This window comes from Hemiscyllium ocellatum, chromosome 11, assembly GCF_020745735.1.
Source record: "Hemiscyllium ocellatum isolate sHemOce1 chromosome 11, sHemOce1.pat.X.cur, whole genome shotgun sequence".
Classification (NCBI taxonomy): domain Eukaryota; kingdom Metazoa; phylum Chordata; class Chondrichthyes; order Orectolobiformes; family Hemiscylliidae; genus Hemiscyllium; species Hemiscyllium ocellatum.
Genome location: NC_083411.1, coordinates 12008852 through 12027036, shown reverse-complemented (window position 1 = coordinate 12027036; position 18185 = coordinate 12008852). Strand labels below are relative to the sequence as shown.

Below are 18185 nucleotides of genomic sequence, written 5' to 3'. Positions count from 1 at the left end.
CATAGAAACAGACCCTTCGGTCCAACCGTTCCCTGCCGATCACATTCCCAACCAACTAGTCCCACCTGCCTTTTCATTCACCTTATCTATACCCCTCATGATTTTATAAAACCTTGATAAGGTCACTCCTCAAGCTCTGACGCTCCAGTGAACAAAGTCCCAACTTTCCCAGTATATTTTTGTCTTAAACCTGCCATCCCTGGCTACAGCTAGGTAAATCTTTTCTGAACTTTCTCAAGTTTAATAATATCCTTCCTATAAGAGGGCAATCAGAACTGTGTACAGCACTCCACAAGAGGCCTCACCAACATCCTGTACAACTTCAACATGACATTCCAAATTCTGCAATCAAAGATCTAAGCTATGAAGGCAAGCATACTGAATGCCTTGTTAACTACCCTGTCTACATATGACGCAAATTGCAAAGAATTATGTACCTGAACCCCTCAGTCTGTGCCCAGAGCCCTACCATTAATTATATAAGTCCTTTCCTTGTTTGTTTTATCAGAATACGATATCTTGCACTTGTCCAAATTAAAGTCCACTTATCACTCTTCAGCTCAATGACCCAATTGATCAAGATCTCTTTGTAATCTTAGATAACCACCTTCACTGTCCACTGTCCATCAATTTTGGTTTCATCTGCATACTTACTAACCATGCTTTCTATATTCTCATCAAAATCATTTATATAAACAAAAACGGACCCAGTCACTAATCCCTCAGAACACCTGCTGATCACAGGCTTCCAGTTCGAAAAACAACTCTCATCCACACACTGGGTCTCCTACCATAAAGCCAATTTTGTATCCAGTTGACAAGCTGCTTGAAAGGGTTCAGAAAAGATTTACAAGGATGTTGCCAGTGTTAGAGGATTTGAGCTATAGGGAGAGGCTGAACAGGCTGGGGCTGTTTTCACTGGAGCGTCAGAGGGTGAGGGGTGGCCTTATAGAGGTTTACAAAATTATGAGGGGCATGGGTAGGATAAATAGACAAAGTCTTTTCCCTGGGGTCAGGGAGTCCAGAACGAGAGGGCATAGGTTTAGGGTGAGAGGGGAAAGATATAAAAGAGACCTAAGAGTCAACTTTTTAATGTGCAGAGGGTGGTACGTGTATGGAATGAGCTGCTAGAGGAAGTGGTGCAGGCTGGTACAATTGCAACGTTTAAGAGGCATTTGGATGGGTGTGTGAATAGGAAGGGTTTGGAGGGATATGGGCTGGGTGCTGGCAGATGGGACTAGATTGGGTTGGGATATCTGGTCGGCATGGACAGGTTGGACCGAAGGGTCTGTTTTCATGCTGTGCATCTCTATGACTCTAATTAGTCTACTATGTGGAACCTTGTCAAAGGCTTAACTAAAGTCCAAGTAAACAACATCTATTGGTCTGTCGTCATCAGTCTTTTTGGTTCATTCATTAAAAAACTCAATAAGGTTTTGATTTGAAGATGCCGGTGTTGGACTGGGGTGTACAACTTAGGCCACTATTACCTGATGAAGGAGCGGCGCTCCGAAAGCTAGTGCTTTCAAATAAATCTGTTGGACTATAATTCGATGTTGTGTGATTTAACTCAGTCAAGTTTGAGAGAGATACGATTTCCCTCATACACAACCTTGCTGGTTCTCCCTAATCAGTCCTCGCCATCTGTCTTGAGTTTTTCAGAGTAACTGTTTATACAGATTCACCATAGGAGGAAAGACCAAGTTTATTTATAAAATAGAGACTGCTTTTTATTGGAGTCAAGAAGGGTGTAATTTGCTGAAATTATTTAATATTCTGAAGGGATGAGACTGATTATCAGAAAGAGTCTATTTATTCGAAGGATCTGAAGGTTTGAAGATTCTAATCTAACGTTGAATGTCTGAACTTTAAGACTGACAGGAGTAACTCTCAGGGATTCTGTGCAGTTCCCACAGGAGTTGGTGATTGGAAGCAAAGACTGTCAACATTTAAGAAAGGATTGTTGATGGGATCTAGCAATGGGTCAGACTCATGGGGATAGTTCTAAAGCTAATGAGCAAGATGAATACAGACAACCTGTTTCAGAATTGCAATTTCTGTGTAATTCTGGCAATGGTTAGAATGGCCCACAACAGAAAAATCAGGCAGAAACTCTCTGCAGGAGATAAAAACTAGTTTGTGAAATGTTCAATTTCTTGCAGAATAATTTTCTTAACTTATTACTTGGCTTGTGTTCATATTAAGTGGTCATGTGACTTTTGAAAGCATCGTATTTGAACTCTATTTTTAAATGCTCACAATGGTATTGGAGTATGAAAGTAACAAAGTCTTGATGCAACCTCGGGGCATCGAAGATGAGACTTTGCTGAGAGTATTGTGTGCAGCTTCGGTCTTGTTACTTATGGAGGGGATAGACAGGGTGTCCCTGGTTTGTGACCTTGTTCCATTCTTGAGTCTGTTGATTCCACACAAATTGGAACATGGTGCAGGGCAATATAAAATAGCCTTTCATAAGTATTAAGAAGTATTTGTATGTCGACTCTTTAAAATTGCACCTTGAATTTCTAAGTATGACCAAATTGGACGTCCACACTCTGGGACCCCTTTACCTGCATTCAGAAACACTCAGAGAAGGTAAACTAGGCTGTTTGATAAGATGAAAGTTATCTTCAGAAGAAAGCTTGAATAGATTGGTTGATACTCATTTGAGTTGATAAAAATAACAGACTCTTACTGAAACATAGATGAATCTAGAATTAGGAGACATACTTTAAAAATCAAATATCTCCAATTTAAGACCATGATGAGGAGAAATTTTCTTGGTATGTGGATGTCTCGGCCTTTGGGATTGCCCTGCTCGCTGAACAGTGGAGGCTGTCATTGAATATATTTGAAGCTTGGATTAGACAGAAGTTTGGTTGACAAGTGAGTGGAGGGTCATTGGAGATAAGCGGCAATATACAGTTAGGATGCCATCAGATTAGCTGTGATGTCACTGAGTAATGAAACTGACCTAACAAACCACTGCTCCTGCTTCTTAATGTGATGGTCATATCATAAATACTATTTTTGATTTTAGACGGTCAGTACTGGAGACTGCAGCCTTGCAAAACCGGACTCGATTGCCAACTCTTAAGGATTTCAGATGGAGAGTTGATGTGGCTATTTCTTCCAGGTAAAATAGCATTTTCAATTTTTTTTTCTGCCTTTTGATTTTTATTTTCAGACGACCTACATTATTTTTCTGCCCAAGTATCCTCTGCCCAGGTTTCTGTTGATGCTCCTATCTTCCTGCCTGGAATCTTGTGGCAGGTGAACAAAAGTAGCACAACATTCTTAGGAACAATATTTCAGATTTATATAGTCGCCTTACCATGGCAAGTGGCCTCAAAGTGCTTCGCAGAAGTACAATGAAACAAAATTAGACCCAACACCACCAACAAAGTTAGTGGGATAGATGACTATGAAGAGAGAGATTTGAAGGGGTGAGTTGTAAATCAAGAAATAGGAAGATTTCTGTAGTGCCTTGACCTTAATGCATTCAGAGCTCTTTACATCTGATGAGGTTTTAAAGGGTAGTCACTTCCCAAAGCTTGACAATTGCACGTATGAGGAAAAATTGACAAGACTAGGTTTATTTTCTTAGAACAGAGGAGGCTGAGCATTGTCTTAATTGTGGGATAAAAAACTTGAGATTCTTAGACGGAGTTGCCTTTCCATAGCGGACAGGTCAATTACCAGGGGACGCAGCTTTAATGTGATTGGTTAAGAATTGGAAGGAACTTGAGAAACATCCATTTCACCCAGAAAGTGGTGGGTTTCTTGAATTTACTGCCCTGTTTGGTGATAGAGGTGAAAATCATTCTCATTTGAACGATACGATACCTGGATTATGCACCTGAAGTATTTTAATCTCCAAGACTATTTGCCAAGTGTTGGAGAGTGGGCTCAAAATAGAAGGCTCGTTTTAATTTCACCAATGCACAATTGGCTGAATGGCCTCTTTCTGTGCAGATTTTGGTTTCAGGTAATTCTCAATTTCGAGCAAATGATTTGTTTGTCTTTATTCTGACACTCATGCTGATTTTCTGTTCGTAGTTCTCTGACTCGCGCCTTGCAGCCTGCTATACTGATGCAGTTAAAACTGTCGAATGGTAATGTCCATCGTTTTGAAGTGAGTACATTGCAGAAAATTATATTTGTATCTTTTGGTATACTCTTTATCAACTGACTTGAGCCAATGGTCTGAGCCCTCTCGGGAACTGAATTTGAGCCCAATTGCTGCTGGGTTTTTTTTGTAGACTTTTATATCTACGAACGAAGCGGTCTCACACTTTGATTTGTCGTGCTAACTTCAGTAGCACTATGTCTTCCAGCATGTCCTTGGCAGAATGCTTGGATGAAATATTGGAGCTGGCTATAATAAAACATTGATGCTGTAGTTTGATCCTGTCCTGCTTCATGACACTGATTCATTAGGGTTTTCAGTTGCTGGGCATCTGTTAGGTGTCAGTTGGCAGAGTTGTCAGCTCTGTGTCACCATGTTATTGGTTCACGTCCACCTCTAGGATTTCGATACAAAAAGTTTAGGCTGATCCTCCAGTGCAGCACTGAAGGGGTGCTTGAGATGGCATCTTCGAGGTGGTCTGTTAAACAGAGATCCCATTTTCTCCCTTGGGTGGACATAAGAGATGATATGACACCATTTTGAAGACAAGAAGTGAAATTATCCCCAGTGTCCTGACCAAAATTTATCCCTCGATCAAAACCCCTAAAATAAATTAGCTTGTTATCATATTGCTCTTGGTGAGCACTTACTATTTACAAATTATTTGTTGCTTTGCCTGCATTACAACAGTGGCTACGTTTCTAAAGTACTTTGTTCACTTTAAAGCATTTTGGATCATCCTGAGATAGTGAAAAACACTAAATAAATGAAGATGTTTGTTTTCGCCAAGTTTTGATTGGCTCCTCAAGACTCAGCAGGTCCCAACCCTCTTTGTTCTTAATTAAAACTAAAAACATATTCTCTCTCCATGTGGGATCATTTAGATACTTCCCAACATCCTCTTCCATCTTCTATTGATGTGTTCCACTATTATCATTCGTTACTGTTTCAAACTAATTTAATGAAAGGCAGTATTTTGCTGCTGTACGTTCCTGAAATATAACGCAGATTCCAGTACTGGTCTTAATAACCATGATTCCCAGGAAACTAAATCTTGCTGTTGTAATTAGTTTAACTGAATCGGGTAAATCCTGTAATTCCTGAGCTAATACCAGAAGATTGCCATTACATTTGGTAGCTTGTTATAAAATCCCCATTGATTTACTAACATCCATCAGGTCCTGCAATCCGCTCTGGCTATTCACAATAAAAACAAAGAGAACTGCGGATGCTGTAAGTAGAAACAAAAACAGAAATTGTTGAAAGAACTCAGCAGATCTGTCAAAATCTGCAGAGAGAAACCTGAGTTAACCCTTTGGATCCAGTGACCCTTCCTCAGAACTGATGGTAGCTAGGAATATGTTGTTTTTTATGCAGAAGATAGGGTGAGGGAGAGGGGATAAGGAGTAAATGACAGTGGGAATAGAGCCCAAAGAGAGAGAAGAACAGTTTGACAGGCAAAGGTGTGACAGGAGGGTGAATAGTTATTAATGGAGACTGTTAGTGACTAACAGTGGGTTGTGTTAAGTAGCAGACTGTGTGATTACAAAGCCTGGTGTGCGAGGTTTGGGGTAAGGACATGGGAGAGTCCAGAAGGCTGTCTTGTTCCCAAGTGGAAAATGAGGGGTTCTTCCAGCTTGTGCTAAGCTTCACTGGAGCACTGCAGCAAGCCTGAGACAGATGTTGGCCAGGGAACGGGCTGGTATGTTGAAGTGATAGGCAACTCGAAACCCAGGGTCTTTTTTGCAATATCTGCTTTTTATTTCTGGCAATTTGCATGCTGTACTTCACAATACCATCAAGACCATAATACTGTTCTCTCAAAGTCACCTTGCCCTTAAGAGCAGGTACATTTTAAAGAAATGTTATTGAGTTCCTTATGCTGACATGATTTAAATAAAAGGAGAAAGTGAGGATTGCAGATGCTGGAAATCAGAGCTGAAAATGTGTTACTGGAAAAGCGCAGCAGGTCAGGCAGCATCCAAGGAGCAGGAGAATCGACATTTTGGGAATAGACATTTCAGGAATAGACGTTTCGGGAATGAGCCCTTCTTCAGGAATCATTCTCCTGGTCCTTGGATGCTGCCTTACCTGCTGCACTCTTCCATAATTTAAAAAAAAAGTTCATTTGTGGGATGATGTAATTGAAGGCAGGATCAGCATTTTGTTGCTCGTCCCAAATTGCCATTTGAGAAGGTAGTAGTCAGCCATTTTCCTGAACCATTGCAATTGTGTGATCTGTAAAGAATTGTTCTCCATTTTGGCACCCAGTTGATAGCTTCAGAACCATTTCCAATGAGATCAGAGGGCTGAAAACAGACTTTTCCAAACTGCCTGTCCTGCCAAATTCAAGATGTCAAGTCTCGCCTAAACGTATAACCAGATATAGAAACATCACACATTGCAGCAAAGGGAAGGCCTGAGATCTGTGCAGGCTGAACAACCAAAGCCTGTGGGATTTAGTTTCTCCAGGGTTTTAAAAAAAAGTGTAGAATTTCGCTCTGTGAACAAATTGATCTAACCCTAAATGATAGGTTTTTGGGATCATAACAGGGAAATCAAATTATAAATTTAGTTAATCAGGAAATAAGGGAGGGGCCAGTGCTGAAAATGAATTGTAATTAGAATCTGAGATGCATCAAACTTATATAAGTATGAATTGCTGCCAATTGCAAACGTTATATAACCCATTTGGTTGGCTGCCCATTCCTGCACCGACTTCTATTAAAGGCTACAAACTGCAAGCAAAACTATTTGGTCTGAGCATTTGTGACATTTACTTAGCATTAAATCTAGGTTGTGACTTTCTCCCATAAATTTGCACAGCATTAAGAATGAGAGCTGTGAAGATGACACTACATTTGACTATTCCAATATTTCCTGGGAGGATAATCACCCTGTATCCTCTCAACTTCAGGTCATGCAAAACGCAGCTGCTGTTGTCCCATCTCACTCCTGTTTGTAGTCACCCATCAAGGCTTTTCTGACCTACATTGACTTCCAGTTCCCCACTATATCAAGGTTAGAATTAGTTTCCCGGTGTTCAAATGTGTCCATTGTCCATTTCTCCACAATCCCTGTAACTTAATTCAGAACCATAACCTCCAAGCACTCTTTGACTCTTGGCGCAAATGCATTCCACTGTTGCCTGTATTGATTTAAATGGCAACCATATCTTCACCCACCTGGGTCATACACTTTGGAATTCTGCCTCCTTGAGCTTATCTGTTTCTTTATCTGGGTTAAGGGCCCTTCATTAAATCTCATTGGTTGGTCACCCTACCTAAAATATCCCCCTTTGGTTTAGCTCCATTATTCATCGTAGAATCATAGAATCTCTACGGTGTGGAACAGGCCATTCAGCCCAACAAGTCCACACCGACCTCTGAAGAGTAACCCACCCAGACCCATTCTCCTCCCCTATTACTCTACATTTACCCCTGACTAACATATCTAATCTACACATCCCCAAACACTATGGACAAATTAGCATGGCCAATTCATCTAACCTGGACATCTTTGGATTATGGGAGGAAAGTGGTGGAGCACTCGGAGGAAACCCACACAGATACGGGGAGAATGTGCAAACTCCACACAGACAGTCACCTGAGGCAGGAATCAAACCCAGGTCCCTGGTGCTGTGAGGCAGCAGTGCTAACCACTGAGCCACCATGAATGAGTTAACGATTCTTTTTTTCTTATTTCAATGCATACTTTATTCACAAAAAAAGATTTGTTTCTTAAACTTAATTAAGAGCAACTGCCTGGGCGTGAAAACCAAATGAGCTGGAATGAACTGGTAGACTGGGTTTTGGGATAGATCAATTAAGAAACAGTGACAGTCATTGCAGCGTGTATTTCAGTGTATTCAGATAAGCATATTGCTCCTGCTGCAAAAAATGGAAGGGCGGACTCATTATCTGTGGTTAACTAAAGAAGTTAATGAAAGCACCAAACTAGAGGAAAAAGCTTGTAATTATGCAATGATGAGTTACAGAGATCAGATGATTGGACCGAATATAAAGACTGGCAGAACATGTCTAATTGGGAGAAAGGAATGAAAGTATGAAAGGAAGCCAGTTTGAAATTGAAAAGAAAAATAGATAGCAAGGGTTCAATGGATACTTCAAAAAAAAAGATAAGGGTTTAAAAAGAATATTGGTCCTCAAGAGAGAATGGGTAGCTAATAATAAGGAAATGACAGATGAAATGAGCAAATCTTATGCTTTTATATTCACTGTCAGGGATATAAAAACATTGCAGTAATACCTGTAAATCAGGAAATGGAAGGGAGATATGAATTTGATGTAGAAGTTAATGATCGCCTGGGAAGTGGTACTGAGCAAACTAAGAGAGCTGTAGGGCTGACAAAACCCCAGGTCCTGATGCATTTCATCCTAGTGTCTTAACAGTGATGAACAGTAAGTGGTAGATGTGTTGATGTTAATTTCCCCCAATTTACTAGATTCTGGACAGACTTCATTAGACCAGAAAGTAGCAAATGTAATCCCTTTATTCAAGAAGGCAGGGAGACAGAAAATAGAAAAGATCTTTGTAACTGGGCACTTAGAGAATACCCAAGGTGATAGGAAAGAGCTGGAGAAATTGTATTTAATCAACTTATTTGAGTTTTTTGAGGAAGTGAAAGGGGGCCTGCAGACATATAGTGGATTTTCAGAAAATCTTTAGCATAGGTTATTTCGCATAGTAGAACTCATGGTCTACTATGAACTGTGGCACAGTGGTAATGTCCCTATCTCAAGTTCCAGCTGCTGCACAGGTGCAGCGCAACATATATAAAACCACACAACACCCAGTCATGGTCCAACAGGTTTATCTGGAAGCACTAGCTTTCTGAGCACTGCTTCTTCATAAGGTGATTGTGAAGCAGGACCACAAAACACAGAATTTATAACAAAAAATTACAGTGATACGATGATACATTGAACAAACCTAGATTGTTAAGTCTTTTAGAATGGATTTGCTGGTTTTGGTTGTTTAATATGTAAATTCCAGAACTACTTTTAAGTCACATTCTCAAGAAAATTTAAGGTTTTATAACCAAGGTGACATCTCAGCTTAGACAATGCCTTAAAGGTGTGAGTCAGACTGGTTCTATTTCCAAAGTGGAATTTACAAATATTATATGGATTCACTGACTGCATTGACTGCTTGCAGGTTCTGCAATTTTCAGCATGACTCAAGATTGGTCTGACTCACACCTTTAAAGCATTGTCTGAACTGAGACATCACCTTTTGGTTGTAAAACCTTAAATTTTCTTGAGGATGTGACTTAAAAAAAGTTCTGGGATTTACATATTAAAGAACCAAAACCAGTGAATCCATTCTAAAAGATGAAAGACTTAACAATCTTGGTTTGTTCAATGTATCACTGTATCATTATAATCTTTTGTTATAAATTCTGTCTCTTATGGTCCTGCTTCACAACCACCTGATGTAGAAGCAGTGCTCTGAAAGCTCCCAAATAAACTATGGCCTGGTGTTGTGATTTTTAACTTTGCCCACCTCAGTCCAACACCGGTTCGTCCAAATCATCATAACATGTATGAGTGAGTTGATTAAAAATATCTATGGGGGTACCTGTTAGCATAGATGGTTGTTGGGCTGTTTTGTGAAAACAGTGACTGTATAAGTAGATCTTTTTCTGATTTTCTAGATGTGACAAGTAGAGCATTGCAGGGGTCTGCACTGGAGGCTCAGCTTTTTAACAGTTATATCAATGACCTCGATGAAAGCAAAAGCATGGTAGCTGAGTACACGAGTGCCTCAAAGGTAGGAACCTATGTGAAAAGGACATGAAATTGGATATGGATGAGTGGGCAAGATCTGGCAGATGGCACATAAAATGGCAAAAAATGAAATTATTCTCTTTGTCAGGAAGAGTAGAAAAACAGAATGTTGTTCAAATAGAGAACAGCTGCAGAATTCCCAACTGGAGAGAGAACTGGCTGTTTAACTACAAGTCACTAAAAGTTAATATGCAAGTACAAGTGATTAAGAAAGCAAATGGGATGCTATACTTCATTCAACAAGAATTGAGCATTAAAAAAGTAAGTAGGTTATGCTTTGGTTAAATACTGGTATTGGTGAGACCATATCTAGAATACCATGTTCAGATTTGGTCAGGGTTTACTAGATTGATGTCTGGATGGAATGGGTTGTCTGGTAAGGAAAGGTTGGACTGACTGGGCTTGATTCTTTTGGAATTCAGAAGTGTGATTGAAGTATAGATCCTGGATGTACTTGAGAAGGCGGAAATGGAAACAATGTTTCTTTTGGGTGAATCCAAAACTGGGGGCACTGTTTGAAAATTAGGGGTCACCTTTTTAGGGAATGAGAATTTCTTTTCCTGAGATTTGAGAGATTTTGGACCATTCTGACTTGCCAGACAGCTGGGCAGGACTATTGAATGTTTTCAAGGCTGAGAGATATTCTTGTTGGGCAATGAAATCATGGTTATGTGGGAATGTAGAATTCAAGACAGAAACAGATCAGCTGAGATCTTCGTGCATGGGTACCAAGTTTGAAGGGCTGAATGGTCACCTTCAGCTCCTAGTTCATATATTTGGATATTGCATGAAAGGCTGCTTTATTAATACAAAAGTTGTTTATTCTACAGTGTATGCTAATATAATTTTGTAATGTTCAAGTTTGTAAGCACTCTATTATCATAAAAGCGATTATAAAACCAAAGTCTTCCAGTGTGCATTATAAATGAAGTTAAACCAAGTGTTATCAGGGATATGCTATTGCATTTAATAGCAAGCCATTAACTTTCTTGAGTATGTGACCATTTTTTATAAAGACCAGAAAATGATTCCAAGCAAAATTCTTAATGTGTCCATTAATCATCATCATGAGGTGGAACTTAAGTTTTTTTTAACAAAATAAGAATAGTCTGTGTTGCGTTTAATACTGAAGATATAACAAAGCAGCCCATCCACTCACACCTTTCCAATACACTACAGCTACACACCAAGGCTCCTTTAGCAGGACCTTGCAAGCCCCCAGCCACACTGAAGGACAAATACTTGGGAAAGTCATCATTTACAAGTTCCCTTAAAGCCACATGGTCTTGAAAAAATATCATTGTTCCTTCACTGTCTTTTGATCAAAATCCGAGAGCTGTCTTTCTGACAACAAAGTGAGTGGACCAATACCACATGGAGACAGTGGTTCAAGAAGGCATTTTAGCACTACCTTTTCAAGGGCATTTGAGGATGGGCAATATATCAATCAGACCCCATGAATTCACAAATAAAAACAAACACAATTGTCAACTTACCGAGCATTGCATGCCAAGATTACTTGATTTTGTGACCATTGTAGTGACTATTTACTGTGTTTATTTTTAAACATCAGTAGGATTGAAAGTGACCTCAATTCTGGTTAGTTTATTAAAGTGGGCATTGACTGATTGCTAGTCTATGTCCATCCAGTTTTGTGTCTTCCATTCTGCTTAATATTAAAATTAGACTATTTAATTCTTAAAGAAGAGTTCTGTGAATTGTAACAGTCATTGTTTTCTCTGATTGTTCCTGTGTTTTGATAGTTGAAAGGTGCCAATTCAACCTCTGTAGTCTACATTCAACTAATTTTCAATGCATTGGTCCCATTCCTATAGTAATAAGGTTGTACAGCACAGAAACAGACCCTTCAGTCCAATTCATCCATGCTGACCAGATATATCAAATTTATCAAGTCTCATTTGCCAGCATTTGGCCCATATCCCCCTCAACCCTCCCTATTCATGTACCTATCCAGATGCCTTTTAAATGCTGTAATTGTACCAGCCTCCACCACTCCTGTTAGAAATCCTTGAAAAAATCTGCAAAGCTGCGTAGATGTTTTAATTGATCTGTCCATATGTGATATGAGACACCTCTGGAACAGGTGGGATTTGAACTCAGCTATCTGGCTATGAGGTCGGGGCACCATCACTGGGTCACAGCACACTGAAAAAATAAAATGCACCTGGGTCCCCAGAGCTTCACCTCTTACCTCTTTAGATTGTTTAGCAACAAAGCCAATAGGCCACTGTCAACCCCGGTAGTTGTATATTTTCTCAGAACAGTGTGACTTTAAAACCAGAAGGTGAAGTCTTTGTTTTAGATACCGTGCTGTGCAAGGATTTCTCACTATTTATTGTTCATTCCAGTTGTGGCCTTCGGTGTATCTGATTTTTCACTTGTTACCATTGATTGATTGATGGGATTTAGGTGCAAGCTGTTTAATTTCTCCCTAAACCTCTTAGCCTCTCCATCTTCTCTTTCCTCCTTTTAAGATGTTCCTTTATAAATACAGTCTCATCACATGACCCAACATCCCCTTTTCTGGCTCAGTATCAAAATTGAAATGCCTTGGAACATTTTATTACAACTAAGGTGCTTTATAAAGCAAGTTGTTGTCGTGTACCCGGGGGAACAGAAAAGGTGTACCCAGGGCGGTACATGAAACAAGTTTTCCTCAATTCCAAAAGTGATCAACTGTCAGTCAGTTGTTCAGCTTGAACAAGGACACAAGAACACTAATCCAAGAAGACACATATTCAGAATTTTCAGTGAGATCTGCCATGTGATTTAGCAGACTATCTGACTTACAAATTGTCATTGTGTGCCAGCATTTTCAGCTTCTACTCCTGTGGTAAATGTCAGCCCAACGCTGGCAATATGGCAAGTATCCATCGAAAATCCTCTGTCATTAATAGCATTGAAACTGAGATAGATTATCCTCCCATTCATTGGTTTCTGCTCCCAAGTACAGTGATATTGAGCCAGTATTAATCTTTCTATAGCTCCAATTGATTGTGAAGTTGACCATTGATGCTGGAAAATTTGATGGAAAGCTGAAGCACCAAGAGGGTCTTCCTGAAGGTGTTGGTAACAGCGACTTGAAATTGCGAGGGGCAGAATTCAGTTTATTGCAAGTGCAAGCACTCTTTTTCCATTAGCCGCAGCAGTATTGTAACTGAAAGCTAAATGAGCTTTATTTTACTGTAATTCCAATGTCGATTGATGAGGCAGAGTTCATGAGACAATTGAGCTGAAGGGCTATTAAATGCTGCACAGAAGTGGACCACTCAATCCACTCGGTCCATGCTGCTTATAATGTTTCATTTTACTCATTTCTTCTCTATCATGCCTTTATCTAGCTTACTTTAAATCCATCTATGCTATTTGTTCCATATGCTGACCATTTCCAGAGTAAAGGTGTACCTGCTGAATTCACCTAGAATATGTTTTAGATCTGGTGATGGGTAATCAGGCAGGTTCAATAAATTATGTCAGAGTAAAAGATACACTCGGAAACAATGATGAACATGGTTGAATTTCTCATTCAGTTTGTGTGGGAGGAACTTGGATCTGAAAAACTTCAGTTTAAATGGGAGTAATTGCAAAAGAATGAGGATAGAGCTGGCTGGAGTGGACTGGGGAAAGAGTTTAGCAGTAAAGACCATTGTAGAACAATGAGAGATGTTTAAACAAAAAAGTTCATGGCTCACAGCAAAGATATAGTTCAGTGAGGGAAAAAGAATCTAGGAAGGGGTTATTGTTAAACAGAAAGAATAAATATGATGTGGCAAAGATTAGTGGTAAGCCAATGGATTCGGAAAGCTTTAAAAACCAACAAAACCCAACCAAAAGCATAATATGGAAGGAGGAAGTAAATTCTGAGGGTAAACTTAGAAGTAATATCAAGACAAAACAACAAGAGCTTCTTTAGACGTATGAAAAGGAAGAAATAAGTCGAAGAGATCAAAAATTTGGAGTGCTTGTCCACAAATCACAAAAAGCTAGCATTCAAATTCCATGGGTAAAAGGGAAGGCAAATGGAATGTTGGCCTTTATTTCAAAGGAAATGAAGTATAAACATAGGGAGGTTTTGCTTAAAATTATGTGAGGTACTGGTCAGACCACAGATGGAATACAGTGAACAAGTTGGAGTTCCTAATCTAAGGAAAAATATAGTGGAATTGGAGGCAACCCAGAAAAGGTTCACTAGGTTAATCCCAGGCATGAAGGTACTGTCTTATGATGAGAGGTTGAGTGGATTGGGCCTGTACTCATTATAAAAATGAGACAACCTCATTGAATCATGCACGAGTCTCAAGGCATTTGACAGGGTATTTACAGAAAGGTTGTTTCCTCTTGTGGCACAGTCTAGGACCAGAGGGTATAACCTCAGAATGAGGGCTTGCACATTTAAGATAGAGATGAAGAGAAATTTCTTCTGAGGAAAGTGAATCTGTGTAAGTCTTTACTGCAGAGAGCTGCCAAGGCCAGAATATTCAGTATATTCAGGGCTGAGATAGACAAATTTTTAATCAGTAAGTGAATCAAGGTCAATGAGGAAAAGGCAGGAAAGTAGAGTTGAGGATTATCAGATCAGCCACGATCTCATTGAATGGAGGAGCAGACTCGATGGGTTGAATGGCCTATTTTTGTTCCTCTGTCTTATGGTCTTCTGAGATTTAATATCAATGTATATGCCCTGGGTCATGCAATAACAATCCTCAGTTTATCTTTGTCAAATGCTGTTACAATCTTTAAAGTCAGGTCATCCCTCAGTTTTTCTCTTTCTACAGAAAAGAACAAGATATCTGTTCAACGGGTATAATCTCTCCCTCGTTGTAAATACAAGATATGTTGATTTTTAATAACTTCCAGTATATTACTAACTGGCAAATATGTCCATTTCATTACTCCCTGTGATGTTATTTTTGTAGGTACCAGTTTCAAAGTTCCAGGAAATGCGTTACAATGTTGCCCTAATCCTGAAGGAAATGAATGACTTGGAAAAGAGAAGCATTCTCAAAATTCAAGATTAGCCTATTTGTCATCAAAACGAAACTGCAAACCAGTGTTGTATGTCAGGACCTTTATCTATATATAATATATAGAGTCTTTATATCAAAGGCAAACTAGCTTTATTAAAGCTGCCTAACCTAGAGAATTTTCCATTATTTTTATTACATGCAATCATGATTTGTGAACTGGGACCACTGGTATGTCACAACTTCTTGAATTAATTTCAGTATTCAACAGCCTTAAAATGCCTGTCTGTCTCAGAGGCAGCCTGTGTATCAGTTAGGGCTGATGCAACTGGTATGATAGATCAGCCCAAGTCTCCTACTGTCCAGGAGTTTATTTAATCAGGAAAATTACATTGGCAGTAGTCTGTATATAGAGTGGTAGAGAGAGGGGAAATTTTGAATTATGGAGTAAAATCAAACAAAATTATGCAAGAAATTTGATAAGCAAGGGCAAAAGTACAAGTTAAAACTGGAAAATGACTAAAGAATGAAAGTCATGTGTTTGAACATGACCAGCCCTTTTATGTAAGGTTTTGAGTGGAGTGACCTTTAGCTTGTACGATAACAAATCTAGTTTCAAATGTAATATAAACCTCAAAACTGGTGGAACTTGGTATAAATGGCACTATACTTTTGTCATTTGCTTTTTCAGTGTGGTAAGTTTCTGATCAGTACAGAACCCAAGCATTGTGTTTGTGGCTCCAAATCAGTGAAAAATCGATTTGCAGAGGAAGTGTATTTGTCTAGGCCTATGTGTGAATGTACACCTATTTATCTTGCTTCAAGGATCTTGGATTCAGACAGGAACTATTGATGTCAAATCTTCAGACTTGCATTGTAAGATCCCATTTGTTACTCAGTTGAAGCCTAATGTTTTCAGTGTAAGTCTCTCCCAAAACTGATAAGAACTGGGAAGCAATTAAAACAATAAAATATTTGAACATGGTTTGTCTCTCAATCTCTCTCTCTCTCTCTCCCTCTCCCTCCCACCCTCCCTTTAAAACCTCATGACGGTATCTGACATTTTCATGAGAAATAATGTCACTGCAACTTTACCAAATGGAATCTTTTTCATGTGAGATTATTTATGGTAAACATCAGCCTGCTGATCTCAAGTGTTTACAGCTGATCTCAACATATCCTCATAGCCGCACAGTGGCCAGCGTCCCTGCCCCTAGATCAAGTCCCACCTACTCTGGAGAGTTGCAGTAGGAAAGGTTTAGAACTCTCTTTGATGCAGTAGTAGTGTCCCTATCCCTGGATCAAGAGATCCAGGTTCAAATCCCACCTGCTCCATAAGTGCATAATAACATTTCTGAATAGATTGATTAGGAAAAATATGTCCGATTTTTAAAAAAAACGTTGATAATTTTGCCACTATAACATCAACAGGAAAACAAGCTGGAACCTTTGTCAGCATTGGTCACCTGCTGTGATCTTGGAGTGTTCTTGGATTTAGTTTGACAGTCTTAGAGTAAAAAGTAAAATAAGAATTTCCTGATAAGTTATGCAATTCCTATACTTATTGTGATTCCTTACATCCCATGTGCATTCTTTGAAATGTTGCATGCATAATGATGGTATTATGTAATTATTACTTGACTCATTTGGTAACATCCACATCTCCTGAGTCAGAAGTTTCAACGTTTCTATCTCAGTCAGGTTTTCCCGTAGTCTAGGCTCCCACATGAGTGCAATGCTGAGGGAAAGCTGTGTTGAAACTCTTAAGGAGAGCTGAATTATTCTGGTACCCTCAGCTCATATTTCTACCTCTACGAACATCAATAAAAACAAATTAAGTTGGCATTCATCCAACTTGCGCAATGTGTGCTAATTGTATTTATCCTCTTAAATGTCTCCAATTAATTGAAATTGAAATTGTACATAACATGTTTTGGAACATTGAGTGACATTGTAAGGTAGAGAGATGTTTTTGTTTACACTAGTCATTCTTTACAAACCACTTTGAGCTTGCATAATGACATTCAGTACCAAATGAGATTTCAAATGTTGTATAACTTGTTATATAAAGGTGTCGTAGTTTTTATATTCCTCTCAGACTTAGAATTAAGGACACAATTTCAAAATAGTGTCCCATTTAAGATGGAGCTGAAGAGGAAATTATTTCTGTTTATTAGTGTTTGGAATTCTCTAACCCAGTGAGTAGTGACCGTTGGATAGTTGAACATATTCAAGACTTGAGTTAGATTTTTAATGAAGCGAGTCAAAGGTTCCGAGGGAAGAGGTTGAGGCAGGCAGTAAAGTGAAGTTCAAACCACTAACCAATTAGCCACAATCTTGTTGAATGGCAGAGCAGGCTGAATGGATCGAATTGGTTTCAGTGTGAATAGAAAGCAGCTATTCCCCATCTTCAAAGGATAGATAACAAAGAACCATTCGATTGTTGTGGTGTTGAGGTAGTATTCTGAACATTAAATCGAGACGCTGTGTCCTACTCGCACCAGGAGTGAGTCTGACTTGCTCCAGGAGTGTGTCATAACATCTCTGAACAGGTTGATTAGAAAACAACTAACATGGGGCCACAATTCTAAGACATAAGGAAAGCGGTTTAGTGGGGATTTCTTTTCATCCAGAGTGAATGCACTTCCTGAGAGGGTAGTTGAAATAAGTAACCGCACAACCTTTAGAAAATGCTTGGGTGAGCAGTTGAAATATGACATTCAAGGCAGTGGTCAAGTGCTGGAAAGTGGGACTAGTGTGGATTTAGTGTAGCTTTGGCAATACAGACCTGATGGGCTGAAGGGCCTCATCTACACTAGAGATTCTAGGTTCTCATTTTTCCAATATTTTGATTACGTCTAAGAGTTGGAGGAATTCTTCAATTTTAAATATTTTAAGAAGTATGAGAATATTATTTCACAAGGAGCTAAAAATAAATTTCAATGCCTAAATTTCTGTGCCCGACTTTAACCTAAAATTTCTTGAGGCATACAATAATTATTATTTTGTTTCAAACGCACTTACAACTGTCAACATTTCAGTGATGCTAATCTCAATAGTTGCATGTCTGTTAAAAGTAGGCATTAACAATTTTAAGTGGTTGTTGACAGAAAGGATCTGGGGATCAAAGCCTTAATAAGGCCAGTGTGATTAAACAATGGAAAAGTAATGCACCATTATGCTAGATAGAATCTTGCTATTTACGATATCCTTTCCAGTTCTTTCAAAATGTATTATTTCCAGTTTCTCTATGATGCATTG

At 39.1% G+C, this 18185-nt stretch overlaps 1 protein-coding gene across 3 annotated transcripts in view; it reads left to right on the top strand.

Moving 5' to 3' along the window:
• commd5 (COMM domain containing 5) overlaps window positions 1–15904 on the top strand; it is a 38959-nt gene extending 23055 nt beyond the window's left edge. For all 3 annotated transcript variants that reach the window (XM_060832022.1, XM_060832023.1, XM_060832024.1), the window contains exons 6-8: window positions 3041–3136; window positions 4060–4135; window positions 14877–15904. In XM_060832022.1, coding sequence (XP_060688005.1) covers window positions 3041–3136; window positions 4060–4135; window positions 14877–14978 — 274 coding nt within the window. In that variant the 3' untranslated portion in view covers window positions 14979–15904. The remainder of the gene's footprint in view (window positions 1–3040; window positions 3137–4059; window positions 4136–14876) is intronic.
• The last annotated feature ends 2281 nt before the right edge of the window (window positions 15905–18185 follow it).